Source organism: Sorex araneus, chromosome 2, assembly GCF_027595985.1.
Source record: "Sorex araneus isolate mSorAra2 chromosome 2, mSorAra2.pri, whole genome shotgun sequence".
Classification (NCBI taxonomy): Eukaryota; Metazoa; Chordata; class Mammalia; order Eulipotyphla; family Soricidae; genus Sorex; species Sorex araneus.
This window is the reverse complement of record NC_073303.1, coordinates 134273660-134299775: the sequence shown is the minus strand read 5'-3', so window position 1 is coordinate 134299775 and position 26116 is coordinate 134273660. Positions and strand designations below refer to the sequence as shown.

General features: G+C 44.4%; 1 protein-coding gene and 1 non-coding gene across 2 annotated transcripts; both read left to right on the top strand.

Annotated features, from left to right (window-relative positions):
• Positions 1 to 1828: 1828 nt before the first annotated feature.
• On the top strand, positions 1829 to 20356 carry UMPS (uridine monophosphate synthetase). The gene is made up of 6 exons (XM_004606661.3): positions 1829 to 2056; positions 10299 to 10452; positions 11233 to 11904; positions 15058 to 15233; positions 17043 to 17157; positions 19499 to 20356. The coding sequence occupies exons 1-6, from the start codon at positions 1901 to 1903 to the stop codon at positions 19666 to 19668; spliced, it is 1443 nt and encodes a 480-aa protein (XP_004606718.2). The 5' UTR covers positions 1829 to 1900; the 3' UTR covers positions 19669 to 20356.
• Positions 15549 to 15670, top strand: LOC129403089 (small nucleolar RNA SNORA26). The gene has a single exon (XR_008629067.1). It is a non-coding gene; the product is annotated as a small nucleolar RNA SNORA26 (small nucleolar RNA).
• Positions 20357 to 26116: the final 5760 nt, after the last annotated feature.

Here is a 26116-nt window from a genome sequence, read left to right as displayed (position 1 = left end):
GGCACACATCCAAAAGAACAAAAGCAACCATTGTTGGCATGGATATGGGGAGAAGGGGACTTAACTTCACTGCTGGTGGGAATGCCAACTGGCTCAACCTTTTTGGAAAACAATATAGACATTTCTCAAAAAACTAGAAATTGAGCCTCACTTGACCCAGCTTCTGGAAATATATCACTTCTGGGAATATATCCCGCAGATGCAAAAATATACAGTCAAAATGACATCTGCACTTGTATGTTTATTGCAGCACTGTTTACAATATCCAGAATCTGGGAAAAAAACCCTGAGTGCCTGACAACAGATGACTGGTTAAAGAAACTTTGGTACATCTACACAATGGAATACTATGCAGCTGTTAGAAAAGATGAAGTCATGAAATTTGCATATAAGTGGGTCAACATGGAGAGTATCATGCTAAATGAGGAGGGACATAGAATGACTGCACTCATTTGTGGAATATAAAATAACAGAATGGGAGACTAACACCCAAGGATAATAGAAATAAGGGCCAGAAGCTCCACGGCTTCGAAGCTGGCCTCACATGCTAAGGGAAAAGGCAGCTGGGATAGAGAAGTGACTGCTAAGTGAATGATGCTCAGATGGCTCGCTTTGGATGGGAGATGTGTGCTCAAAGTAGACTATGGAGCAAACATGATGGCCACTTACTACCTGTATTGCAAACCACAACACCCAAAAGGAGAGCGAGAGTAAGAGAAAGCGCCTACCACAGAGGCAGGGGGGATGAGATGGAGGGTGATGGAAGGGATACTGGGAACACTGGTGGTGGAGAATGGGCACTGGTAGAGGGATGGATACTCTATCATTGTATGACTGAAACTTAATCACTAAAGTTTATAAGTCTGTAACTATATCTCACAGTGATTCATTACTACACACACACTATATAAAAGATAGTGTAGGGCTTAAGCACCTTGCCTTGATGCAGCTAATCCAAGCAAGCGCACCCCTAGGCCCCGCATCAGCACCCCTCAGTACCAATCTGCAAGTAGTCCCTGGGCACCAATGGGTAGTCCCTCCCTCACCCCATTAAATGAGGAACTGGTGACTAGCAACCAGGATCTCTCCAGCGTTCGGGTTTATTTTCCTTGAATAGTATGAATCTCGCCTTTTACACCTAACAAACCCGTCTCTTCATTTCTTTGTGAAGAAAATCCTTGGAATTCAAGTTTTCTGACAAGCCTCTCCTCTGGGAGGAACCAAGGGGCCCACGGCCGCCTCAGCTGCCCCCTGCCCCCCCCCACCCCGGGCGGCGCAGTGCGCGCGGACGGGCGCCGGCCACAGCCTCACCCAGTCAGAGCGCCAGGCGGGCCTGCGTGAGGGACGCCAAGGCCCCGGGCTCGCTGGGGCGAGCGAGCGTGTCACACGGCCGCGGGGACGGCGATGCGCGGGGGCGGAGCGGGCACGCGGCCGGGCCGGAGCGCCGCGGCCCGGAGACCCAACCCGAGCAAGGCGGGCGTCACGTAAAAACCCCGGGACCCTGGCCCCCGGCTCTGGAGCCAGCGCGCACATACCGGCCCTCGCTACAGCCACGAAACCGCCTCAGTGGAACGGCGCGGCCGGAAGGGGCGGGGGGATCAGTGACGTCACGGGGCCCGAGCGCGGGGTCCCCGGCCGCCTCGGCGAGAGGGCGCAGCCGGAAGGGGTCCGTCAGATCACAGGCCGGGCCCCGCGCAGGGACCATGGCTGCCTCGGAGGGATCGCGCGGATGGAAGGGGCGGGGACATGTAACGTCACGAGCGCGCCGGGCGCCGGGGCCGCGCGAGAGCGACGCGGCTGCCTCGGCGGGACGGTGCTACCGGAAGGGGCGGGGCTCCATGACATCACGGGGTCGCTGGGCGCGGGGCCGCGCGGAGAGCCGAGTGTGCTTGGCAGCGCTATGGCGGCCGCGGACACGGCTCTGGGCGCGTTGGTGACGGACCTGTACGACGTGCAGGCCTTCAAGTTCGGGAGCTTCGTGTTGAAGAGCGGGCTGACCTCCCCGGTCTACATAGACCTGCGGGGAATCGTGTCTCGGCCGCGTCTTCTCAATCAGGTGCCGGCCGGTTGGGGGCGGCGGGGACGGGCGCGGGGCGAGCGGGGACGGGCGCGGGACGGGCGCGGGCGCTTGGAGGAGCCGGCCGCCCGAGCGTGGGCTGCGGCGTGGATCGGAGCAGCGCCGGCCGGAACCGCCACGTGTTGGAGACCCGAGAGAAGCCACGTGCTTGCCGCAGTCAGGACCGGCCGCGGTGCCTGAAGTCCAGAAGCCGTCCTGCGGATTTAAACCCGGGGCACACTTGGGCATGAAAGGAGAAGGCGGGGGCGGGCGCGATTTTAAGTTGTCGCTGAAATATTGGAGAGGGCTGTTGCTTGCAATGGGAAGATTTAAATAGTCTCATTGACGTTATTAAATTTTATTTTATTTTATTTTATTTTTGCTTTTTGGGTCACACCCAGCGATGCTCAGGGGTTACTCCTGGCTTTGCACTCAGGAATTACTCCTGGCGGTGCTTGGGGGACCATATGGGATGCCGGGGATCGAACCCGGGTCGGCCGCGTGCAAGGCAAACGCCCTACCCGCTGTGCTATCGCTCCGGCCCCCGACGTTATTAAATTTTAAAAGTCCAATTGCTTTTTATCTAGCTGTTATGTTCCGGGAAGGGAGTTTTGCTCGCACATTGACCAGCCCAGATGCGAAGATGCAAATGCAAGGCCCCTTTATTGCTAGCTGGAGCTAGGGTCCGAGTCTCATCCAACACAGTAGAGTCTTGACAAGGACCTCGACTCCGAATTCTAAGCAGCTTATATAGAATTTGGTTACATAACAGCATTATTCTAGGAACTGGCAATATGTTTCCAGTTCTGGTCCCTGTCTGGTCCCGTGACTCCACTCCTTAGGTACTCTCTACTTGCCTGGGCGCCACTGCCATGCCCCCTACTCTGATAGGCTGCTGCCATAGGGCGGCTTATCTGCACAGGGTGATACTGTTTTCTGAGAACCGAGACTTAGGCCTGCTGAGTCTTGGTCTTAAAGACTCACAGCAACCGAAAAGTCCCCGAGAGATCTACCAAGTGGAAGGTTTTATTGCCAGAAAGAAGGTTCTCAAGACTGGGGTAGCCACTTTCCCATGGGGGGAGGGAACGGATGCCTTCTGCAGACTCACACTGGTGCCATGTGACCAATTATGTGGACATGTAGAAGAATTGAAACCGCAGTTAGGCCTGGTGGTAACCTTAGTGATAAGAGTTTCCATTTTGGGCTATTAGAAAGAGTGCTCCCAGCACTCTTTCACCCCAGAGATATGCCATCTTAATGAACAGTTTGAAGTTTTGGCTAATGTGTTTGTTGTCACTGTGATTTATAAGAATGACTTTCAGGGGAAGGGGAGTAGTGATGGCTGCCAGGGAAATCAATTTACGTATTATAGGTTGTGACCCTCTGCCTTGGTCTCTAACTCCCTTGGAGGGGAGAGGGAACTTAGAGTGAGTTCACTTGGTCTTGTTTAGCTGATGACTTCTCAATTATAGTCCTAAGGGAAAGGCTTCAGGGCTTCCAGGTGAATGGGGAGATTTGAGGAAAACAGCGTTTATTATAAAGGATTTATCAGCCTTTTTAATAAATGAGCACCCTAGTGTAGTGGTTTCCAGTCCTTTACCCGTGCAGATGCTGGACCACTGGTTGAAAACCACTGATTAGTGAGCAAATAGGTTTCATGATTTGTGTGAGTTCCAGCAACTCTGAAGAGGATATTTTCCTTTTTAGTTTAGGGACCATGTCTGGCTGTGCTTGGTGGCTCTTCCTGGCTCTGTGTTGAGGATCAGTGCTGGTGATTGAATAGGGTGAGCAGTATGCAGAGCAGGCACCTTATCACTGCCTTCCATCCATCTCCAGCACCAAACCTTTGATTTAGTCTGGCCTTGCCTTGTGGTGGAGTGGATGGGGCTCCAGCCCCTTAATCTTGTGTGTTGAATTCTCTTGCTGGTGTCAGAATTGCTGCTGTGAGCATGCCCCGCTGTTCGCCACACTGCATTTGAAGGGTATAAGCATAGAATCAAATTAAAATTTCTCAAGTATCAGTATGTATATATTGCCTTAAAATAAAATTCTGTGGAGACAATGAGATGAAAGATCAGTTCAAAGTTATTTTTTCCAATTTTCGTAGTCTGCACTAATTGTCCAACTCCTGGAGGGGCTCGGAGAGCATATGGGGTGCCATCCAGTGCGAGACAAATGCCTTACTTGCTGTACTATTTGACTCCCATTCTTGTGTTTTTTTTTTTTTCTTTTTATTTTTTTTTATTTTATTTTTTTTTTTTAATTTTTTATTGTGGAAAGTTACAAAGTTACAAAGTTTTCAGGTTTAAATCTCAGTTATACAATGCTCGAATACCCATCCCTTCACCAGTGCTCATATTCCACCACCAAGAATCCCAGTATAGCTCCACCCCGCCCCCTCACACCCCAAACACCCCCACGCCCCTAGCCCCCCCACCCTAAGCCCCCCCCCGCCTGTGTAACTAATAAATTTCACTTTACTTTCACTTTGATTGCATACAATATTTCAACAAAACTCACTATTATTGTTTGGAGAGACTCTCCCCTAAAGTCAGACCTGCTGAAAAGGAAGCATTAGGTAATTTGTTTTCCATTGCTGAGGATGAAGAAGTGTGAGGTCGAGTGACCACACTTAGCGGCCTCTCAGTTTTGGGTTTGTGTAATTTAGTATTTTAGTAACTAAGTCCAGAGAGATATCTGCCAGAAGTTGCATCGTTGCCAACTTGTACTTCTCAGTTACATTATATTCCACATATGAGTGCAATCTTTCTATGTCTGTCTCTTTCTTTCTGACTCATTTCACTCAACATGATACTTTCCATGTTGATCCACTTGTATGCAAATTTCATGACTTCATGTTTCCTGACAGCTACATAGTATTCCATTGTGTAAATATACCAGAGTTTCTTTAGCCAATCATCTGTTTTCGGGCACTCTGGTTTTTTCCATATTGTGGCTATTGTGAACAGAGCGGCAATGAACATGGAAATGCAGATGTCATCTCTACTATACCTTTTTGCCTCTCCGGGATATATTCCCAGGAGTGGTATTGCTGGGTCAAATGGGAGCTCAATTTCTAACTTTTTGAGAATCGTCCATATTGTTTTCCAAAAGGGCTGAACCAGTCGGCATTCCCACCAGCAGTGAAGGAGAGTCCCTTTCTCCCCACATCCACGCCAACACCGGTTGCTTTTGTTTTTGAGGATGTGGGCCAGTCTCTGTGGTGTGAGATGATATCTCATTGTTGTTTTGATCTGCATTTCCCTGATGATTAGTGATGTTGAACATTTTCTCATGTGCCTCTTAGCCATTCGGATTTCTTCTTTGGAAAAGTTTCTGTTCATTTCATCAGCCCATTTTTTGATCGGGTTGGCAGTTTTCTTCTTGTGGAGTTCAACCAGTGCATTGTATATCCTTGTTATCAACCCTTTATCGGATGGGTACTGCATAAATATCCTTTCCCATTCTGTAGACTGTCTTTGTATTTTGGTCACTGTTTCTTTTGAGTTGCAGAAGCTCCTTAGTTTGAGATAGTCCCATTTATTTATCTTTGTTTTCACTAGCTTAGCCAGTGGCGTGTCAGCTTTGAAGATACCTTTGGCTTCAATGTCGTGGAGGGTTTTGCCGACCTTATCTTCAATGTACCTTAGGGATTCTGGTCTGATGTTGAGGTCTTTAATCCAGTTTGATCTGATTTTTGTACATGGTGATAGATGGAGGTCTAAGCCCATTTTTTTGCATGTAGCCGTCCAGTTTTGCCAGCACAATTTGTTAAACATGCTTTCCTTGCTCCACTTCACATTTCTTGCTCCCTTATCAAAGATTAGATGATCATATATTTGGGGGTGTATGTCAGAGTATTCAATCCTGTTCCATTGGTCTGCCGCTCTGCCTTTGTTCCAGTACCATGCTGTTTTAATGACTACCGCTTTGTAGTAGAGTTGGAAGTTGGGGAGGTTGATTCCTCCCATTTTCTTTTTCCCAAGAATTGCTTTAGCTATTCGTGGGGGCTTATTGTTCCATATGAATTTCAGGAGCGCTTGCTCCATTTCTTTGAAGAATGTCAAGGGTATCCCTATAGGGATCGCATTGAATTTGTACAATGCTTTGGGGAGAATTGCCATTTTGACAATATTAATTCTTCCAATCCATGAGCAGGGGATGTCTTTCCATTTCCTCGTGTCCTCTTTTATTTCCTGAAGTAGTGTTTTATAGTTTTCATTATACAAGTCCTTTACCTCCTTTGTTAAGCTGATTCCGAGGTATTTGATTTTTTGAGGCGCAATTGTGAATGGGATTGCTTTTCTCAGGTCACTTTCTTCTCTCTCATTATTTGCATATAGGAAAGCCATGGACTTTTGGGTATTGATTCTATAGCCTGCAACTTTACTGTACGAGTCTATTGTTTCTAGGAGTTTCTTGGTAGAGGTTTTAGGGTTCTCTAAGTATAGTATCATATCATCTGCGAATAGTGAGAGCTTGATTTCTTCCTTTCCTACCTGAATGCCCTTAATGTCTTTTTCTTGCCTAATCGCTATTGCAAGTACTTCCAGTACTATATTGAACAGAAGTGGAGAGAGTGGGCATCCTTGTCTCGTCCCTGTTCTCAGAGGGAAGGCTCTTAGTTTTTCCCCATTGAGGACAATGCTTGCCATAGGCTTGTGATAAATGGCTTTGACTATATTGAGGAAGGTCCCTTCTATACCTATTTTGGCTAGTGTTTTCATCATAAACGGATGCTGGATCTTGTCAAATGCTTTCTCTGCATCTATTGATATGATTATATGATTTTTATCTTTTCTTTTGTTGATATGGTGGATTATGTTGATTGATTTCCGGATGTTAAACCATCCTTGCATCCCCGGGATGAATCCCACTTGGTCGTGGTGTATGATCTTTTTGATAAGTTGTTGAATTCTATTTGCTAATATTTTGTTGAGAATTTTTGCATCTGTGTTCATCAGGGATATTGGCCTGTAGTTTTCTTTTTTTGTGGTGTCTTTGTTTGCTTTTGGTATTAGGGAGATATGAGCCTCATAGAAACTGTTAGGGAGGGTTTCTGTTTCTTCAATTTCCTGGAAGAGCTTGAGAAGGACTGGCAAAAGGTCCTCTTTAAATGTTTGGAAGAACTCACTAGTGAATCCGTCTGGACCTGGGCTTTTGTTTTTGGGGAGACTTTTGATTACCATTTCAATTTCCTTGATGTTAATTGGACTATTCAGGTACTCCAGGTCTTCTTGGTTCAGCCTTGGGAGATTATAGGAGTCGAGGAATTTATCCATTTCTTCTAGATTCTCTTGTTTCGTGGCATAGAGATTTTCAAAGTAGTCTCTGATGATCTTTTGAATTTCATTGGTTTCTGTCGTGATGTCCCCCTTTTCATTTCTGATTCGGCTTATAAGGGTTCTCTCTCTCTCTTTCTTTGTGAGTCTTGCTAGTGGTTTATCAATCTTGTTTATTTTCTCGAAGAACCAGCTCTTGGTTTCATTGATCTTCCGGATTGTCTTTTGGGTTTCCATGTCATTAATTTCTGCTCTAAGTTTTATTATCTCTTTCCTTCTGCCTGGTTTTGGCTCCTTTTGTTGGTCCTTTTCTAAGGTCTTGAGCTGTGAAGTCAAGTTATTTATGTGGGCCCTTTCTTCCTTCCTGAGATATGCTTGCAGAGCTATAAATTTTCCCCTTAAAACAGCTTTAGCTGCGTCCCACAGGTTCTGGTAGCTCGTGTCTTCATTCTCATTTGTTTCTAGGTACCTTTTGATTTCTTCCTTGATTTCCTTCCTGACCCACTCATTGTTCAATATCGAGCTATTTAATTTCCAGGTGTTTGATTTGGTTTTCTGCATCTGTCCACAGTTAAGTTTTATCTTCAGTGCATCATGGTCTGAAAAGATAGCTGGTACAATGTCTATTTTGTTGATTCTGTTGAGGTATGTTGTGTGGCCCAGCGCATGGTCTATTCTGGAAAATGTTCCATGTGCACTGGAAAAGAATGTGTATTCCTTTTTTTGGGGATATAAAGCCCTGTATAGATCTATTAGCCCTCTCTCTTCTATTTCTTCCTTCAAAGCCAGTATTTCATTGGTGAGTTTTAATCTTCTAGATCTGTCCAGAGGAGACAGTGCAGTGTTGAAGTCTCCAACTACTATTGTGTTGCTCGAGATGTCCTTCTCGAGGTCTCTTAGCAGCTGTTGTAGGTATTTAGCTGGTCCCTCATTGGGTGCGTAGACATTCAGGAGTGTGATTTCTTCCTGATGTACACATCCCTTGATTAATAAAAAGTGGCCTTCACTATCCCTTCTAATCTTTTTCAACCTGAAGTCTATGTTGTCCGATACTAGTAAAGCCACTCCGGCTTTCTTGAGGGAGTTGTTTGCTTGCAGGATTGTTTTCCATCCTTTGACTTTGAGTCTGTGTTTGTTCTGGCTATTCAGATGTGTTTCTTGCAGGCAACAGAAGGTTGGGTTGAGTCTCTGAATCCATTTTGCCAGTCTGTGTCTCTTAATTGGTGAATTTAGACCATTGACATTAAGGGAGATTATTGTTATGGGATTTTGTGCCGTCTTTGTGCAAGGGTTTGTTGTGCTTGTAGAGGTTGTTCTTGTCTTACAATAGCCCCTTTAGTGCTTCTTTTAGGTTTGGTTTTGAGTCTATGAAGTTCCTGAGCTGTTGTTTATCCCCAAAGTAGTGTATGATTCCTTCTAGTTTGAATGAGAGTTTAGCCGGATAAAGTATTCTTGGTGAAGCGTTGATTTCATTGAGTTTTTTCACTATATCCCACCATTGCCTTCGAGCTTGGAGGGTTTCCTCTGATAGATCTGCTGTGAGCCTAAGGGGTGCTCCTTTGTATGCGATTTCCTTCTTGGACCTTGCTGCTTGGAGTATTGTGTCTCTCTGGAAGATGTCCATCATTGTAACTATGATATGTCTTGGGGTTTTTCTGTTAGGATCTCTTTTAGCTGGCACTCTCCGGGCGCCTTGAATCTGGATGCCTGCATTGTCCAGCTGTGGGAAGTTTTCCGCAATGATTTGTTTGACTGTGTCTTTTTCGTTGGGGTTGGTTCCCTGTGGTTCTGGTAGTCCAATGATTCTAATGTTGTTCCTCTTGAACTCATCCCCTAGGACTCTGATTCTGGCTAGAGCTATTTTGAGGTCTCTTGCCATGGTTTGATGTTGCCTGTAGGCCTCTTGCAGCTCATCTTCAAGCATACTGATTCTGTCTTCGGCTGCAGTCATCCTATTGTTGAGGGCAGTCAGAGAGTTTTTGATTTCATGTACGGAATCCTTCATTTCTTTTTGAAGGTTTTTTATTTCTGCTCTCATTTCTTCCCGTATTTTGTCGGCTGTCTGTTGTATTGTTTCCGCCAGGTCTACCTTGAAGTTGTCCATCTTTGCATTGAGTTGATTGAACATGTTGAGGATTTCAAGTCTGAATTCTTTCTCAGAGAGGTCAAGTTTGTATGAGGCGCCCATTGAGGTTTCCGGATTCCTTTGATCGTCCTCTGGTTGCAATGGGGATTTTCGCTGTTTCTTCATGTTGTTTGTGGTGATATGAAAGAGGGCTCTTGATGATGAGTGTCCCTGTTTCCTTTTGTTGTGAAAAAGGATTGTGGATAGGCTCAGTTAATAGTGGTTGGCTTTTTACTTGCCGGTGTAGAACCTGGTCTCCTACTGAGATGTTCTTATGTGAAGTCTTGTGTTTTATTGTCCTACTGCTTGCGAATAGCTAGGATGTTAGTCTTGGATAGGATGTTGAGAAAACTACTTTCCGCCGCGTTAGCAGCGGCCGCTGGCAATGAGGCCACGCCCACTTTTCTTAGGCCACGCCCCCGGGTGGTTAGGCCACGCCCCTTTCCCACAGACCTTTGCGGGAAGACAGGACGGCGGCGGCGCTTGGGGTCGGCGTGCCGGCCACTCGGCCGGCAGTCCGGAGGGGAGGGAAGCCCGGGGTGCTCAGGGCCGCGGAGCAGGCTGGGTCCGGAAGGGCGGGTCGAGGGAGCGTCACAGACCTTTGCCGGAAGACAGGACGGCGGCGGCGCTTGGGGTCGGCGTGCCGGCCACTCGGCCGGCAGTCCGGAGGGGAGGGAAGCCTGGGGTGCTCAGGGCCGCGGAGCAGGCTCCATTCTTGTGTTTTTATATTGATTGTGGTAAGTAGGATTTATAATTGGCAAAAAAGCAGGGTTACTGCTCTTTAGTGTTATGTTACATGATTTTACACCCTTTTAAAAATGTTCATTTCTTGCAGGTGGCACAGATTTTATTTCAAACTGCCCAAAATGCAGGGATCAATTTTGACACTGTGTGTGGAGTACCTTATACAGCTTTACCTCTGGCTACAGTGATTTGTTCAACCAACCAAATTCCAATGCTTATTAGAAGAAAAGAAACGAAGGATTATGGTAAAGTAAAAGTAATATAAGAATTAGATGATCTATAGCTTGATATTATTAGAATTTTCCTTGTTCAACACTGATAGTTTACCTCGAATGTTCTTCAAAGATCCTTTAAATTATGCCCTGTAAAACTTGTTAGATCGCTTTAAATCCTCACTTTTTGCTCTTTGGGTCATAACTGCCAATGCACAAGGCTTACTCCTGGCTCATGCACTCAGGAATAACTCCTGGTAGTGCTTGGGGGACCACATGGGATGCTAATCCAGGTTGTCCGCATGCAAGGCAGTGCCCTACCCTGTATTATTCTATTGCTCCGGCCCCAAATCCTCACTTCTTAAACTATGGGCCTCACATGGGGTTGCATAGCTTAATGTGGGGGGTCTTGAAAAATTTAGATGATGGGTATTGTATGAGTTCACTGGTTATACTGGGTTATTCTTTTTTTATACGTTTCCTTGATTTTTGTGATCTTGATAAAGAATCACTAGGTTTGAAATTTTGATCATAAACGCATTAATATAATTTACACTGCAAAATAATTTTCTAGTGTTACTATAAATACTGTGTGTTTATCATATGGAGTACAGGTATACAACATGGTCATCAGGGCATGTTGATGAGTCATTCAAAACAAAGTAACTCCAAATTAGGTAATCAGAACCTAAAATTTAGGATATCCACCTCTTTATCAGTACAAAACAGCTTTACACTGCAGGATGTATCTTGAATAGACTGAAATAAATACCTAATTTTGAATAGAACCCAATAGAGTGTATTCTTTTGTAGGTACTAAGCGTCTTGTAGAAGGGACTGTAAATCCAGGAGAAACCTGCTTGGTCATTGAAGATGTTGTTACCAGTGGATCTAGTGTTTTGGAAACTGTTGAGGTGCTTAAGAAGGAGGGCTTAAAGGTGACTGATGCTATCGTGCTCCTGGACAGGGAGCAAGGAGGCAAGGACAAGTTGGAGGCGCAGGGTATCCATCTCCACTCAGTGTGTACATTGTCCAAAATGCTGGAGATTCTTGAGCAACAGAAAAAAATTGATACTGACATGGTTGAGAGAGTGAAGAGATTTATTCAGGAGAATGTTTTTGTGGCAGCTGATTGTAATGGTTTGCTCCCTTCAATAAAGAAAGCCCCCAAAGAACTCAACTTTGGAGCACGAGCAGAGCTGCCCAGCATCCATCCAATGGCGTCGAAGCTGCTCAGGATTATGGAGAAGAAGGAGACCAATCTCTGCCTGTCTGCTGATATCTCAGAGTCCAGGGAGCTGTTGCATCTAGCAGATGCTCTCGGGCCCAGCATCTGCATGCTCAAGACTCACGTAGATATTTTGAATGATTTCACTCTCGATGCGATGGAGAAGTTAACAACTCTGGCACAGCGCCATGAGTTCTTAATATTTGAAGACCGAAAATTTGCAGATATAGGAAACACAGTGAAAAAGCAGTATGAAGGTAAGTATTTAGGAATCTGCGTGAAGTGGAAATCCAACTGAAGGGGAAAGAAGAAATCTGTTGACTCACATCAGCTGAACATGGGTGTGCTGCAGACATGGTTGGATCCTGTGATGTCTTTGGACTTCCTTTCTCTTCATATCAACTCTGCTTTTCCTTCTTTTGACTTCTTAGGTATGCCCACTTCATGGTATCTGAACTAATTGGTCACGCCTGGGTGAACCTGTCATTGATTACCTTTATCAGTTACCCAGCCTTAGTAGGACAAAGTTGTTAACTTGGCCTTCCTGATTAAAATTGGGGCAGGAGTAGAAGGAGTGTGGGTGCCAAAAGACGAATGTTTCTAGGGCCAGAATGGGTAGGGCACTTGCCTTGCACACAGCTGATCGGGATTTGATCCCTGACATTTCATATGGTCCCCTGAGCCTCCCAGGACTGATTCCTGAACATGGGGCTGGGAGTAAGCCCTGGGCACTGCCCCTGTGTCCCAAATGCCCTTTCCACCACACCCCCTCAAAAAAGAAGACACGTGTCCCTGGGTAGTAGACACAATGACAGTTGTTGGCCCTAGCAAATTCAGTGGATTCTAGTTACTTTGAAGAATAAAAAATACAGGTGAAGGAAGCAATGAAAAGCATACAAGTTCTAAGTTTGTTTCCCACAGGAAAAAAATGTGTTACATGTCTTTTGTTGAGTCAGGACTCAGGATGTAAATCTACCCTGTTCCTTTGGGTTTTTGGTTTTGGTCCACACCTGTTACTGCACAGGGCTTACTCCTGGTGGGTGCAGGAGACCGTATGAGGGGCTGGGGATTGAACCTGGGTCGACCGCATTCATGGAAAGCACCCTACCTGTTGTACTATCTCTCTGGCACGGTCTTCCCTGTTCTATCCATATTTCTCATAAACCTGAAGGTTTGTTCATTTAATTTTGTTAGGCCTTTTATCTATGCTTACCATAGATCTCTTTTTTTTTTTTTTTTTTTTTTCTTTTTGGGTCACACCCAGCGATGCCCAGGGGTTACTCCTGGCTTTGCACTCAAGAATTACTCCTGGCAGTGCTTGGGGGACCATATGGGATGCCGGGGATCGAACCCGGGTCGGCCGCGTGCAAGGCAAACGCCCTCCATAGATCTCTTTTAAACTAACTTAATTTTCCCTTGATATGAGTTAAGGTATTTCTTCAAGTTATTGCTCTTTTGCAGGGTGAGAGAATACCCAAGAAGTCTTGGTTGTCCGTCAAACTGAAGAGCTTTTATAGAGGGCAAGGGTCTCGGCTCAACCAAGAGTCCCAAACCTAATTTTTATGCATATGGCAAAATTTTTATACATAATATCCTGCTTGGCAACATTAATCAGCTTTTTTCTAGCTAAGCAAGCAAGAAAGCAAGCTGTAATTGTAGTACAAAAGCCACATGTTTACTGTTAGCCTTGAATGGTTAAAACTTTTGTACTTGGAAGCCAAAAAGAGCAGTGTGCGATAGCTACTTTGTCTAAACAGGTTATTCCCCAGGCGATAGCTACTTTGTCTAAACAGGTTATTCCCCAGGCATTCTCGCCCTGAGTTCTCATGTCTCATTCTGCTTCTCAGTTATCAGCAGCCCCTTACTTTTCTGCTAACTCTGTGTCATATCATCACATTAGCTTTTAAAATGTCATTTGCTCTTGAAGCTCGTGTTCTCCCTTAATATGTACTTCGTCTTTCTCTCCCCTCAGAAAAAACTATCGTGCTTCACCAGTAAAATAAAATGAATACATTGTAGGTTGGAAATGGAATAGCTAGAGGAAACTAGGGAATGAGTAGATCTAATAGCAAAATACTGAGATCCTTAGAGAGTAAAAATTTGTCATCTCAAGAAGAATTTATAAAATGAAGAATCTCCCTTTCCTGTACCTTTTTTTTTTTTGGTCTGGATCTGACATAGATTCTGGGAAAGTGGGCATCAATTATATCTTTGTGTTCTGCTTTTGACAGTTTTATTTGGTTTTAAGAAAAAAGTTCAGAGTTTATTAATAGCACGTGTTCCTTCTTTATTACATGGAAGAGACCTAGCTAAGCTGAGTAAATCCAGTATGGCTCCAGGAACCTTACTAAGTAATTTTTGCTAAAGCAGAGAGAGATATTGGAGAGAAGAAAGAAATCAAGGAAAAATACAATAAGCAATGTTCAGATTTAAGTTCAGATAAGTTCTGCTTTTGGTATTAAAAAGTAAGGTTAGATTTTATAGGGAGAAATTTATGTGTAAATATCATTTGCAAAGGCCTTTTCACCCAGTCTTAATAGCTCTTTCTATTTTGCCAAATACTTTTTCAGGGTGAACAATATTTACCCCATTAAACTTAGGTTCTAAGTTTAAACTTCAATTTCTTTGATGTATCTCTGTTGGCCAATTACATTTTTATTATTATTATTATTATTATTATTATTGAATCACTGATATACAGTTACAAAGCTTTCATGTTTGAGTTTTAATCATTTAATGATCAAATACCTGTCCCTCCACCAGTGCACATTTTCTACCACCAGTGTCCTCAGTATTCTTCCCTCCCCCTGCTTCTATGGCAGTTCTGTGCCCTTTTGGGGTTGACTGACATTTAGACATCAAGTCCATTTATGATTGCCTAAGTTTTATTGGTTACAGCTTTGACCTGCAAAACCAGGTTTGGTGGTGTGGTCTGAGTGATAGAGAACTTGTAAGAATATTTTTATATTTTGAACGTTCAACTAGAAATTTTTCAGGTGGTACCAAATAGATCGGCCAATAATATTTTTCAGATGGAACCAAATAGGTCAATTGATAATCACAAAAATTTTTTAAATATTTTTTAAATAGTACTAGTGCATGAGTATGTGCATGAATATGTTAGAGTATTTGTATGAAATAGTTGGTTGACTGGGTGGAGCGCGATAGCACAGTGGGTAAGGCATTTGCCTTGCATGCAGCCAACCTGGGTTCAATTCCTCCACCACTCTTGGAGAACCCAGCAAGCTACCTGTGGCGTATTCAGTATACCAAAAACAGTAACAAGTCTCACAGTGGAGATGTTACTGGTGCCCGCTCCAGCAAATCGATGAACAGTGCCAGTTGGTTGGCTAGCCAGAAATTAACGGTTTTGTTTGGAAATCAATAGGTATCTTTTCCCCTCTTCTTAGGTGGTGTCTTTAAAATAGCTTCCTGGGCAGATCTCGTAAATGCTCATGTGGTCCCAGGCTCAGGAGTTGTGAAAGGTCTGGAAGAAGTAGGCCTGCCCTTGCACCGGGGGTGTCTGCTCATTGCGGAAATGAGCTCGGCAGGCTCCTTGGCCACAGGGGACTACACAAAAGCGGCGGTAAGTGACAAACCCAGAGCTGTGATGCCACATGTTACAGAGAAAGGGACATCTTGAATTCAGGAACCTGGACTTTGTGCTTTTGCTGCACTCCCACTGCTGTTGTCAGCGTGATTGTATGGTAATACAGTTGAATAGCATTCCTTGATCATAGCATTTTGTATGGCTGTTGGTGGGCATGTGAGGGTTTGATGTATACAAACCCTAAAGAGAACACGGGCGCGGGTCTGCTGTCAGGCATTTCCTGTGCTTCTCTGCTCCTTCACGTAGTTGTCTTTTTAGCACACCCTAGTTGAAGTGCTCTTGCCCTTTCTTTTGCTCTTTTAAGGCTGATGCAGTGCTTTAAGAGGCTAACACAGAAGGGTAAAGTGAATCTCCATAAAACCCAGGGAGGAGATTGTAAAACTTCTCTCTGGATCCTGTCTGGAGCCACATCTTCCTCCCCAAAGGGAAAAGTCATTGAAGAGCTCCTTGCTGTATTGAAGATAGTTTCTCCCAGTCCCACCGAAATACACTCTCAAGGCAGTCATCCATGAAGGGGCTTTATCTTTGTCTTAGGGCTATTGCTTGGTACTGTATGTGGAAGTAGTAACTGGAGTTCAGACACTTGGTTTCCTCCCTTATGTTTCCACGTTACTTAGAATTCTTTGTAATACCATACTTGTTAACGCTCACTCTACCCATACGTTCCAGAATAAAATGATCTACTTAAAAAATAATAAAATCCTCTTTCCGTGAGTCAGAGGTAGTACAGAGGTTAAGACCCTTTCCTTGTCCTTGGCATTGACAGTGGTTCGAATACAGGCACAGTATAAATTTCTATCAGTTGTGGCTCCTGAGCACTACCAACTGTGCTTCCCCCCCTCAGAAAAAAAAGGTCTTTTGTCTCTGAGTTTTCTAATTGTAGTCTTATAGGTTTTTTGGTTTTTTTAATGCCATGGAAACTAATATTTGCATATTGTGAAGGCTCCACAGAATTTGAAGAACACATAGCTCCAGCATCAGCTTTCAACCCATCCTTAAGATAGATACCTCTGGTTTTTCTACTCAGAAGCAGCAAGTCCATGAGTCAGTGTTAATATTTGACATTTTGGGAATCTAGGTCTGGCTAAAGGACTTCTTTATAGGTGCTCATGTTTTATATGGCACAAATAGAGTGTGCCAACCCTTGGGGAATACCAAATTTAAAAATCATAAAGCTTCTCAGGGGGAAGCTTGTGTGAATGTGAGGTGATATATCATAGTTGTGGGGATCAGTTAGTGCCATATGTAAAGAAGGAGAGAGTAGTGGAGTTGAGATGTCTCTCCCATTATTTAATACCCTGTGTCGAGAGGCAGAAAGTCTTGAATATGGATTCATAGTATTTTAATATATTAGAGTACTTGCCTCGAGTTCTTTTTTACTTATTTTTTTTTTCAGGCGTGCAATGTTCCAATACCAACCCTACTTGCAGCATCAGCTTCCACCTTCAAAACATTTTTTTAAGGAGTTAGATATTACAGGTCACTGCCTGCATGGAAAATGCTTTACCTACTGGATTATTTCTGGCTCCTGTGTTCAGCATTTTGATTTTAGATGCACAAAGTATAGAACTCATCATTTCTTGGGATGTAGATAAAGAAAAAAGGCATTATCTTAGGTCTTAATGGAGCAAGTCGAGATTCTTAAGAGTTCTTGTTTTAGATGAGTATATAGTACCTATATGAAGGGGAAGAAAGGGGATGTTTGTAGAATAGCAATTTTTGAAATTAATAGTTGACTTTTCTGTTACTGAAGAACTACCGTTATGTGTGATTCTTGAAATTTAGGTCAGTATGGCTGAGGATCACCCTGAATTTGTGATTGGCTTCATTTCTGGCTCCCGAGTAAGCATGAAACCGGAATTTCTTCACTTGACTCCAGGAGTTCAGTTAGATGCAGGAGGTAAGTCTCTACAATTACTATGGTCTTGACAAAATGTATCTGTATATATGGGCCAGGAGTATTCTTCCTGAGTACAAAGCCAGGAGTAACCCCTGTGCATCACTGGGTGTGACCCAAAAAGGAAAAAAAAGAGCCCAAGAGCTTCAGCTGGGAAATGCTGAAATAGGCAGGAAACTCAGGCCCTGAGGCAGCTTCTAGAACCTGAATCATGTGACAGGACCATTTTGAACGGAGCCATTACACAGCGGGTAGGGCGTAGGGCGTTTGCCTTGCACGCAGCTGACCCGGATTCGATTCCTCTGTCCTGCTCAAGCTACTGAGAGTATCTCGCCTGCACGGCAAAGCCTGGCAGGCTACCCGTGGTGTATTCAATATGCCAAAAACAGTAACAATAAGTCTCTTGATGGAGACGTTACTGGTGCCTGCTTGAGCAAATCGACGAGCAACGGAATGACAGTGATACAGTGATATCTGGGTCAGCAAGAGCAAATAAAACATTGCGTATTTGAGTTTAGGATAATTCCTAGATAAATGCTTATCCTTATCCATTTAGCAGGTTCTAAATGAATCCTGCTTTTCCTCAGCTACCATGGATGTGGGGACTTGTATTTCAACCCTTCCTTATAAATAAGATATATTTCTGCCTCTTAAAAAAGAGTCTAACAAAAAGTTGCTTGAGTGGGTAGGACCTTGCAGTGTTGGTCAGCTTGGTTTCCATTCCCAGCATCCTTTATGGTCCCCCAAGCACCACCATATGTAACCCAAAAACCGGAGGGGAAAAAAATATTTCTTTTGAGAGAGTGTAAGTTGTTCAGGGGCCAAGGATTGGAGCATGTGCAGGGCCCCTGAGTTTGCTCCCAGCACCACATCTTCCCTGCATACACACACCCCCTACCTCCAGCACCTCAACACCACCCAGAGAGTGTGACCTTAGGCACTGGAGGAAACTCGGCCGATTCGAGTTCGATTCCCAGCATCCCATATGGTCCCCTGAGCACTGCCAGGAGTGGTTCCTGAGTGCAGAGCCAGGAGTAACCCCTGTGCATCGCCAGGTGTGGCCCAAAAAGATAAATAAATAGATAGATAGATAGATAGATAGATAGATAGATAGATAGATAGATAGATAGATAGATAAATACATTCTGCATTGAAGTGGGTAAAGGCCCAAATGTGATGGACTGACAGTAGCTGTATTGCAAATTATAATGCTACGAAGCAGAAAGAGAGTAAGAGGAAAGGTGCCTGCCATAGACACAGGCAGGGGGTGGGAGTAGTAGGAGGGATACTGGGGACATTAGCAGTGGGAAATGCACACTGGTGGCAGGATGGGTGTTGGAATATTGTATGACTGAAACCTGATCAGGAAAGCTTTGTAACTGTAACGGTGATTGAATTAAAAAAAAAAAAAACACAAACAACAAAAACACAACAGTAAGGCATGAACCCTTTGACCTGGTGATACTAGACATGCAAACTACCTTGTAATCTATTTTAGGATATTAATTGAGAAAGTCAGCTGTAAAGATAGTACCAATGCCCAGGGTAAGGCATTTGCCTTGCATTTCAGATCTCACAGTATGGCTTATAATCCCTGGTATACCACCAGGCGTGATCTCTGAGTATGGACAGGTATAGCTCAAACTACCCAAAAAAATTAAAAATCATATCAGTTGATCTCCATCCATTATGCCGAATCCCAAGCTACCAATCTGTTTCAGATTTAATTTAATAATATGTGCCTAAATAGCTTTCCACTGATGAAGCATACACCAGAGTAGGGTAGGTGTCTCACTTCCTGTCAGACTTGGTCATCCAGCTATAGCCAGCTTTCTCTTGATGGCCTTCCCCAGTAACCTGAAAGCTTCCTTCAGAAATGAGACTGCATTATTTGTATTTGTATGTGGCACTAGATTTACTTTGTCTTTCTATACTGTTTATAGGTAATGTTCTCAGTTAGCATATACTTCTCCCTGGTAGCAGTCTCTGATGTCTTTCTCCTGCTTCTTCTCAACTTGATATATAAAAGCAAGTACATGTACTTTTTCAGAAAAGTCATGAGATAGTTTGATTTTTGCATTCTCAGTTATTTTCTCTTTACTTTTTCTTGACTTTTCTTTCCTTCTCATTTTGGTCTTGGACCACACCCAACAGTGCTCAGGGCTTACTCCCGGCTACGCACTCACTCAGGAATCACTCCTGGTGGTGCTCAGGGGGCCACCTAGGATGCCAGGTATCAAACCCAGATCCACTGCGTGCAAGGCGAGTGTCTTACCCCTACACTATCCCTCCCAACTACTGTACAGTTATTTTTATCTTTTCCTTTCTTTTTTCTTTTTTGCAGGAGATAATCTTGGCCAACAGTACAATAGCCCACAAGAAGTTATTGGCAAACGAGGTTCTGATATCATCATTGTTGGCCGGGGCATAACAACAGCTGCTAACCATCTGGAAGCAGCAGAGATGTACAGGAAAGCTGCTTGGAATGCTTATCTCAGTAGACTTGGTGAATGAGTGTCTAAGATACTTTCCTGAAGGCTTGAAGATACTTGGGCTTATGCAGTGCACTGGTTTGAAATAACGCAGACTTCACAATGCTTGGATTCTTCCACTGGTCTTGTCTTGGAAGGTATCTGAAGCTACTGTGATTTTAGGAAGTGATAGACGACTTATAAATCGCTGCCTTGTTACTCATTCCAAGCATTTATTATATTCAGGCTGGTGTTGATTATCCAGTCAAGCCTGTCAGCATTAGGGCCTTCCACAGAGAGGCCCTTTCAGCTCCAGCTTCTAATTACCAGAGAGCAAAACCAGTAGTGTGTCCTTTATTCTGTATCTTAATAAGCCCAAATAACACTTAAATATTAGCTGCTCCTCTCTCTTTTGAGATTTTTATGTGAAAAACAAATGGTCTGACTCAACTTTCTACAAAAGAATTTCCAGTAAAGTGATTCTCCTTACTAACTGCCAGGAAAGGCATCTCAGCTGTTTGTTACAAAAAGATCCAGCACTGCAACATTTTGTTTGAAGATTGTCGGCCAATCCAGAATTTTAAGCACATATTCTAAACTTGATTATACCCTCCCCTGCATAATCCCAAATCACACTTCTGCTCTGATCCTGATAGTACTCTTGGGACCACCTTAGTTGAAGACTCACTCATGATTCCTACTTGTGAATAAAAGCTGAATTACACCTGGAATTTGAGCCTGTGTTGATGACTTCCTTCTCAGCGCTGTGCAGAAGTTGAATTTAGCGTGAACTCAGCCCCAATGCTGCATTGGCAGCAATGTTCCTTTGGGGCTTCTTAAGAGGGATGCAGGGTGGGAAGTTTGATAGGTTGTGCAGGAATGTCTGGTGGCCTCAGTCTCACCTTGGATGCTGCAAATTCTTAGGGTGGTTGCTGGGTCATGGTGGGTGTCCTCAGACTAACTCGTGCTGTATCCAGGAGTGTCAGCTCCATTATCTGTGGACACTGCACCCCAGCATTTCTTGCTGGACAGGCTAGGATTGGCTCGGGAATTGGCTTTCCAATATCCCGGTCAGTGCTGGTGAAGGCCCACGTAGCCTCTGCCTTTTTTTTTTTTTTTCCTTAAGCAACGAGATAGTCTTGGAGTCTCCTGAATTAGCTGCTAATATTTCACTAAGGCGAAATCCTGGCGGTCTGGAGTTTGAACACATTTAAACAAAGTTGTCTTTAATGCTTTCAGGGCTGGATCATTTGTCTTGCATGAGGCCAACTCAGACTCAATTACTGGCACCACATATGGTTCCCCACAGCTGATCAGGAGTGATCCCAGAGTGGAAAGCCAGGAATGAGCCCTGAGCACTGATAGGTGTGGCCCCCCAAACAAACAATAGTACTCTGTGGATATATATTGGAGTTTAAACTGGCCTTTCTCCAAGGGATACTTACAGCATTGTAAAACCAGGTGCTAGCAAAAAAGATGGCCAGAAAATCTCTCAGGCTAAGTGAGTGAAGAACTGACCCCAAAATGCAGACACTAATAGAGCACACACCAACTCTCCGTGCTGGCGGCCTTGAGAGGCCTGTCCTGCTTACCATCTAGGCCTGGAGTCCAAAGAGCCTCCCAGGCACCCTGCGGCAGCTGGGAGCTGGGGTCTCAGTCCCACTCAGATTCATAGGGAGAAGGCTTGAGTCTGCCAGAGTGAAGACTAGAGTCTCTCAGCTCCCACTTACTCTCCTGAGCAGGGCAGAGTGGTGCGGTGCACCTGTGAAGGTATCTCACAGCTGCTGCTTTGGGAGGAGCTCCAGTTTCTTATGGCCCCACAGACTGTTGAGTTCCCAGCTGGGCCATGTGTGCCCCTGTGACCTCCTACCAAACTGGACATACTCTGAGGTCTGTCCAGCCTAGAAGGTAAACAGAGGCTAAGGTGGGCAAAAGAAAGCACCAGGAAACTTCAGCCAAAAAAGAAAACTGTCCCTGGTAGGGGCCCAAGAAAGGGGGGTTCTCTTCACAGCTACGCTTCAGTTCAGATGTGTACAGGGAGACTTCTGGGAAGTGGGCTCTGCCCGCCGTGGACACACCACAGTTCTGCCACAATGAGCAAGTAAAAGGCAAAAAAACACGAGGGCCTTCAGAAGTGTTTAGATGGTACAGTGGTTAAGGTACTTGGCCTTACATGCAGCCAGCCTGGGTTTGATCCCCAGCACCACACATCATCTCACAGCACCATCAGACACCTTGGTGCAGAGCTGGGAGCACTGCTGAGTGTGGCCCACATCCAAAAAAAAAAAAAAATTATTTTAAAGAAATAGCTACTTGCCCTTTTAGATAAGATCAAGTGTAAAACCCACTTGAGCCTGCAAAATAAAGCCCACCCCCACCTTCTCTCCCAGTTCTTGGCAAGAGTTCCACACAGATACATTGAATTCATGGATGAAAAATCATTTGCATCTAGAGAAAGCTACTTGCAAAGTAAAAGGACTTACTTAAGGCTTCCAAACTGAAAGCTTGGATCAGGAGGGGATGTGCATAGGCCCTGAGGAAGAACCAGCTGACCGTGCACCAGCGCTGCACCTCAGCCTCATCTGTGACCGACCCTGAGCCCGTGCTGGCTCAGGTTAAGGCTTGGGGTGCAGAGGCTGCTAGAAGTAGGATCCAACAGTAATTGATCTGATTCTAGACTAGTTCTTAACCACAAGGAAACCAAAATTGGAAGCTCCTTAGAAATCTAATCCCATTACACCTTTCACAGATGAGGTAATTTCGGAGGCCCAGGAAGAAATTTTACAAAGTTTGCAGAAAAGTTATTAGAATTTCTCCCTCTTTGTTGTGATTGGGATTTTTGTTGCATATTTTTATCATGTATCATGAAGGTAAATCACTGGAATATAGGTCTGTTTGTAGATATGTAGCTATATATACACATACCAATTAAGAATAGTTCTTGAGGGACTGAAGTGACAATGGGGTAAGACACTTGCTTTGTGTGCAGTCAACTCCAGTTCAACCCCCAGCACCACCAGAGATGACTTGCACACAGTCAGGAGTAGCCTCTGAGCACCTGACCCCCAAGCAAAACTAAAACTGAGCTTAGCTGTGGGGTGGGTTCTCTGTTTCTGCGCAACAGATCTGGTAGCCACCATGGAAACGCCAATGGGTCAGCCTGGGGATGCAGGTGGCTTTCTCTGCCTGTGCTGGACAGTAAGTTTTCATATCATCAGCATGTGCAACCTGGTGGGCACATGATTGACCGACAAGGTGGACCACAGAAGCAAGGACACCAAGATAGGTTTTGTAAAGAATATGACTTTTTTGTGGGGTTTAGGAGAGGGAACAAGTGCTGCCAAGTGGTTTCCAAGAGACCTAGCGCCACTCTTGGTGATGTTTTGCTAACTGGGCCAGATAATGCAGTAACTGTTTGGACCTGAGGTGCTGGGATCACATCATTCTTAAGGGTTGACATGTAGAATATACAAATAACTCACAAGTTCACAATATAAAGAACAAGCGACCCGATTTAAAAAACGAAACAAAATAGCTTAAACGTTTTTAAAGATATACAAGTGACTCAAATACATGGGAAAAACACCTCAATATCACTTTTTTTTGAGGAAATTAAAATCTAATTTAAAATATACCAGCAAGAATATTAAAACTATTAGAAATAAGTATTGGCAAGGACGTGGAGAAAAAGGAGCTCAGATGCACCATTGGTAGGAACATAAATTGGTAGTCTAGAAAATGTATGGAAATTAAAAACTAAGGGGCTAGAGGCTGAAGCAATAATACAATGCTTATTAGGGCACTTACCACACATGTGACCAACCCAGGTTCAATCATTGGCTTCCCAAATGGTCCCCCAAATTCACCAGGAGTGATTCGTAAGCACTGCTGAGTGTGCCTCCCACAAATAAAGATGGATGAGGCAAGAGGGGACTGTAGAGGGGGGCGGTGTAAATGGGGACACTGGATTTGTATTGGTATATCAATAATAGGAACAAAGGGGAAACAGGAAGGCTGAGATTCAGATTATGGCCCTAAAAGGGAATTATCTGTATGGAATATAACAGGGATGGTGTAGGTGGTGCCTGATGGGCCCTGCTGATTGGACCAGAAGATGACCTTCTCAGTATCCTTTCCCATATTTTAGTGGTTCACACCCTTGGAACATAAAGAAATGCTCGCCCACCCACCTTTGTTAAAAAGCTATAAAAGGGGGGAGGCTTCTGCCTCTCTCTGGAATCCTGTCGGAAACCCTCCTATCATCTAGCAGCTTCCCTGCATTCCCTTCCTTAGTCTTTTCTGAATTCAGCCACTCTTACTGCAGCCACTTACTTTCAATCTTGACTGAGAACAAGAACCTGAGTACCTTCACTGAATATTACATTTGGTGAGCCAGACAGGAGTTTGCTGTCATCATCATCTGCCAAGGCACACTGGCCGAATTTAGGTTTTTTTTTTTCTTCTCCTTTCTCCTGGTCTTGCGATGCATAGTGCAGTAAGCAGCAACTCATAGTTCCAGGTGCACCTATGCATACTGGCCATCTGTTCTTTCCTCCTGACCAACTTGTCTGACAGCATTTTTGTCAAGGAACAGAGGGAGAACTGATGGTCTTGTCAGAGGCTACTCTTTGTTCTTTTTTTTTTTTTTGCCACACCCAGGGGTAAGCTCTGAGCACCCAGTAGTGCTCAGGGTGCTGCATGCTTAACTTTGGCTCTGCACTTAGGGATCATTCCTGGTGGTCACAGGGCACAATTTAGGGTTCCAATAATCGGACACTGATCATCCGCTTGCAGGGCAAATGCTCTTCCTGCTGTACTATCTCTCGAGCTCCAAAGACTTCAGGAGACCCAAAGCTCCCTCTCTCCCTAAACCTGTCTGGGGTGCTTGGTTGCTGGCAAAAGGTCATGTTACTCTCATTCTGGAAATGTTTTCTCTGCATCTTACAGAATCTCCAGGAGTAAGATGCAAATTTCCAGAAGGACAACTTACGAGTTCTCAGGGGCCTTCCCTCAAAAATTTCTGAAGGTGAAGGCACTCTGGGTGCCTCATGAGAAACCTTGGTGGAGATTCTCTTTGGTCTCCCTTTCTCTTTTCTAAGTCGGAGTTACACTCTGACCCCTAAGCCCGGTCACCCAGGACCTGCTTGGGTTTCTAGCCCCCACTGACCATCTTTCTCTCTTGTGCTATGCTGCTTTCCTGGCTTCACTTACGGTAGGAACTCTTTGCGCCAACATTCCCATAGGATACCGGGCATTTGTCAGGCAGATAAGAACCATAAGGGTGGCGGCCAGTCTCAAAACACAAATGGCAGGTTCTGCAAAGTTGACTCTTAGACAACCTTTCCTGGTGTTAGAGGAACATTGTCTCAAGAAGCTTTGCTTTCCTCCTGACACCTTGTTCTCTCCCCTCTGAAGTCAGACACATTCCAGCAAAAGGCTCTCAGATTTCTCCGTGCACCACATCAATGACAGGAATGGGAGGATTCCCGACAGTGTCAGGAGAGGGCAGGTGTGGAGAGGGGGTGAGAAGATGCCAGAAAGACAAATAACAGGTTAGCTCCAGAGAGGACGTGAGTCTTCTAACAGGATGTTAAGCCTTGGCCCAAACATAAACTGGAGAATAGGGAGATCTGGGTAAAAGAGACTGAGAGATTATATATATATATATATATATACATATATATATGTGTGTATATATATACATATATATACATGTATATATATATAATGTACATATATATAATGTATATATGTAGCACAGTGGGTAGGGCGTTGCCTTGCATGCGGCCAACCCGGGTTCGATTCCTCTGTCTCTCTCAGAGAGCCGGCAAGCTACTGAGAGTATACTGCCCACATGGCAGAGCCTGGCAAGCTACCCATGGCGTATTTGATATACCAAAAACAGTAACAGGTCTTACCATGGAGACATTACTGGTGCCCGTTAGAACAAATCGATGAACAATGGGACGACAGTACTACATATATATGATGATGATGATGATGATGATTATTTTGCCTCGATCAACTTCCAATGACAGAGACTGAGCAAAAATGTAGTACCAGAAAATTTGGATAAAGAACTTATGGTCTTAAAATTAGTTAGGATAATTTCCTTTATTAATTAGTAAGAGGACAGAGAGAAAGCAAAGTGTGGCAAAAGAGGTGAAAAGTCAAAGAAAAGAGGACAAAAAGCAATGCCAGCTTATGGTTGCTCTTAAGTCTAACCTGCCTCAGAGAAGGGCCCAAAAGACTCTTGCCCCCAAAGCTACCTGGATTCCAGTGTAATAAACTTGGCCTCTAGTAACGAGACTCTCTGAATGCCCCAAGAAGCCTTTGAATGTGGTGGGGGTAAAGTCAATCCAGTTCCTTCTGAACACAGGAGCCACTTAGTCTTAATTTCTTTTTTTTTTCTTTTTTTTTGCTTTTTGGGTCACACCTGGCAATGCACAGGGGTTACTCCTGGCTTTGCACTCAGGAATTACCCCTGGTCA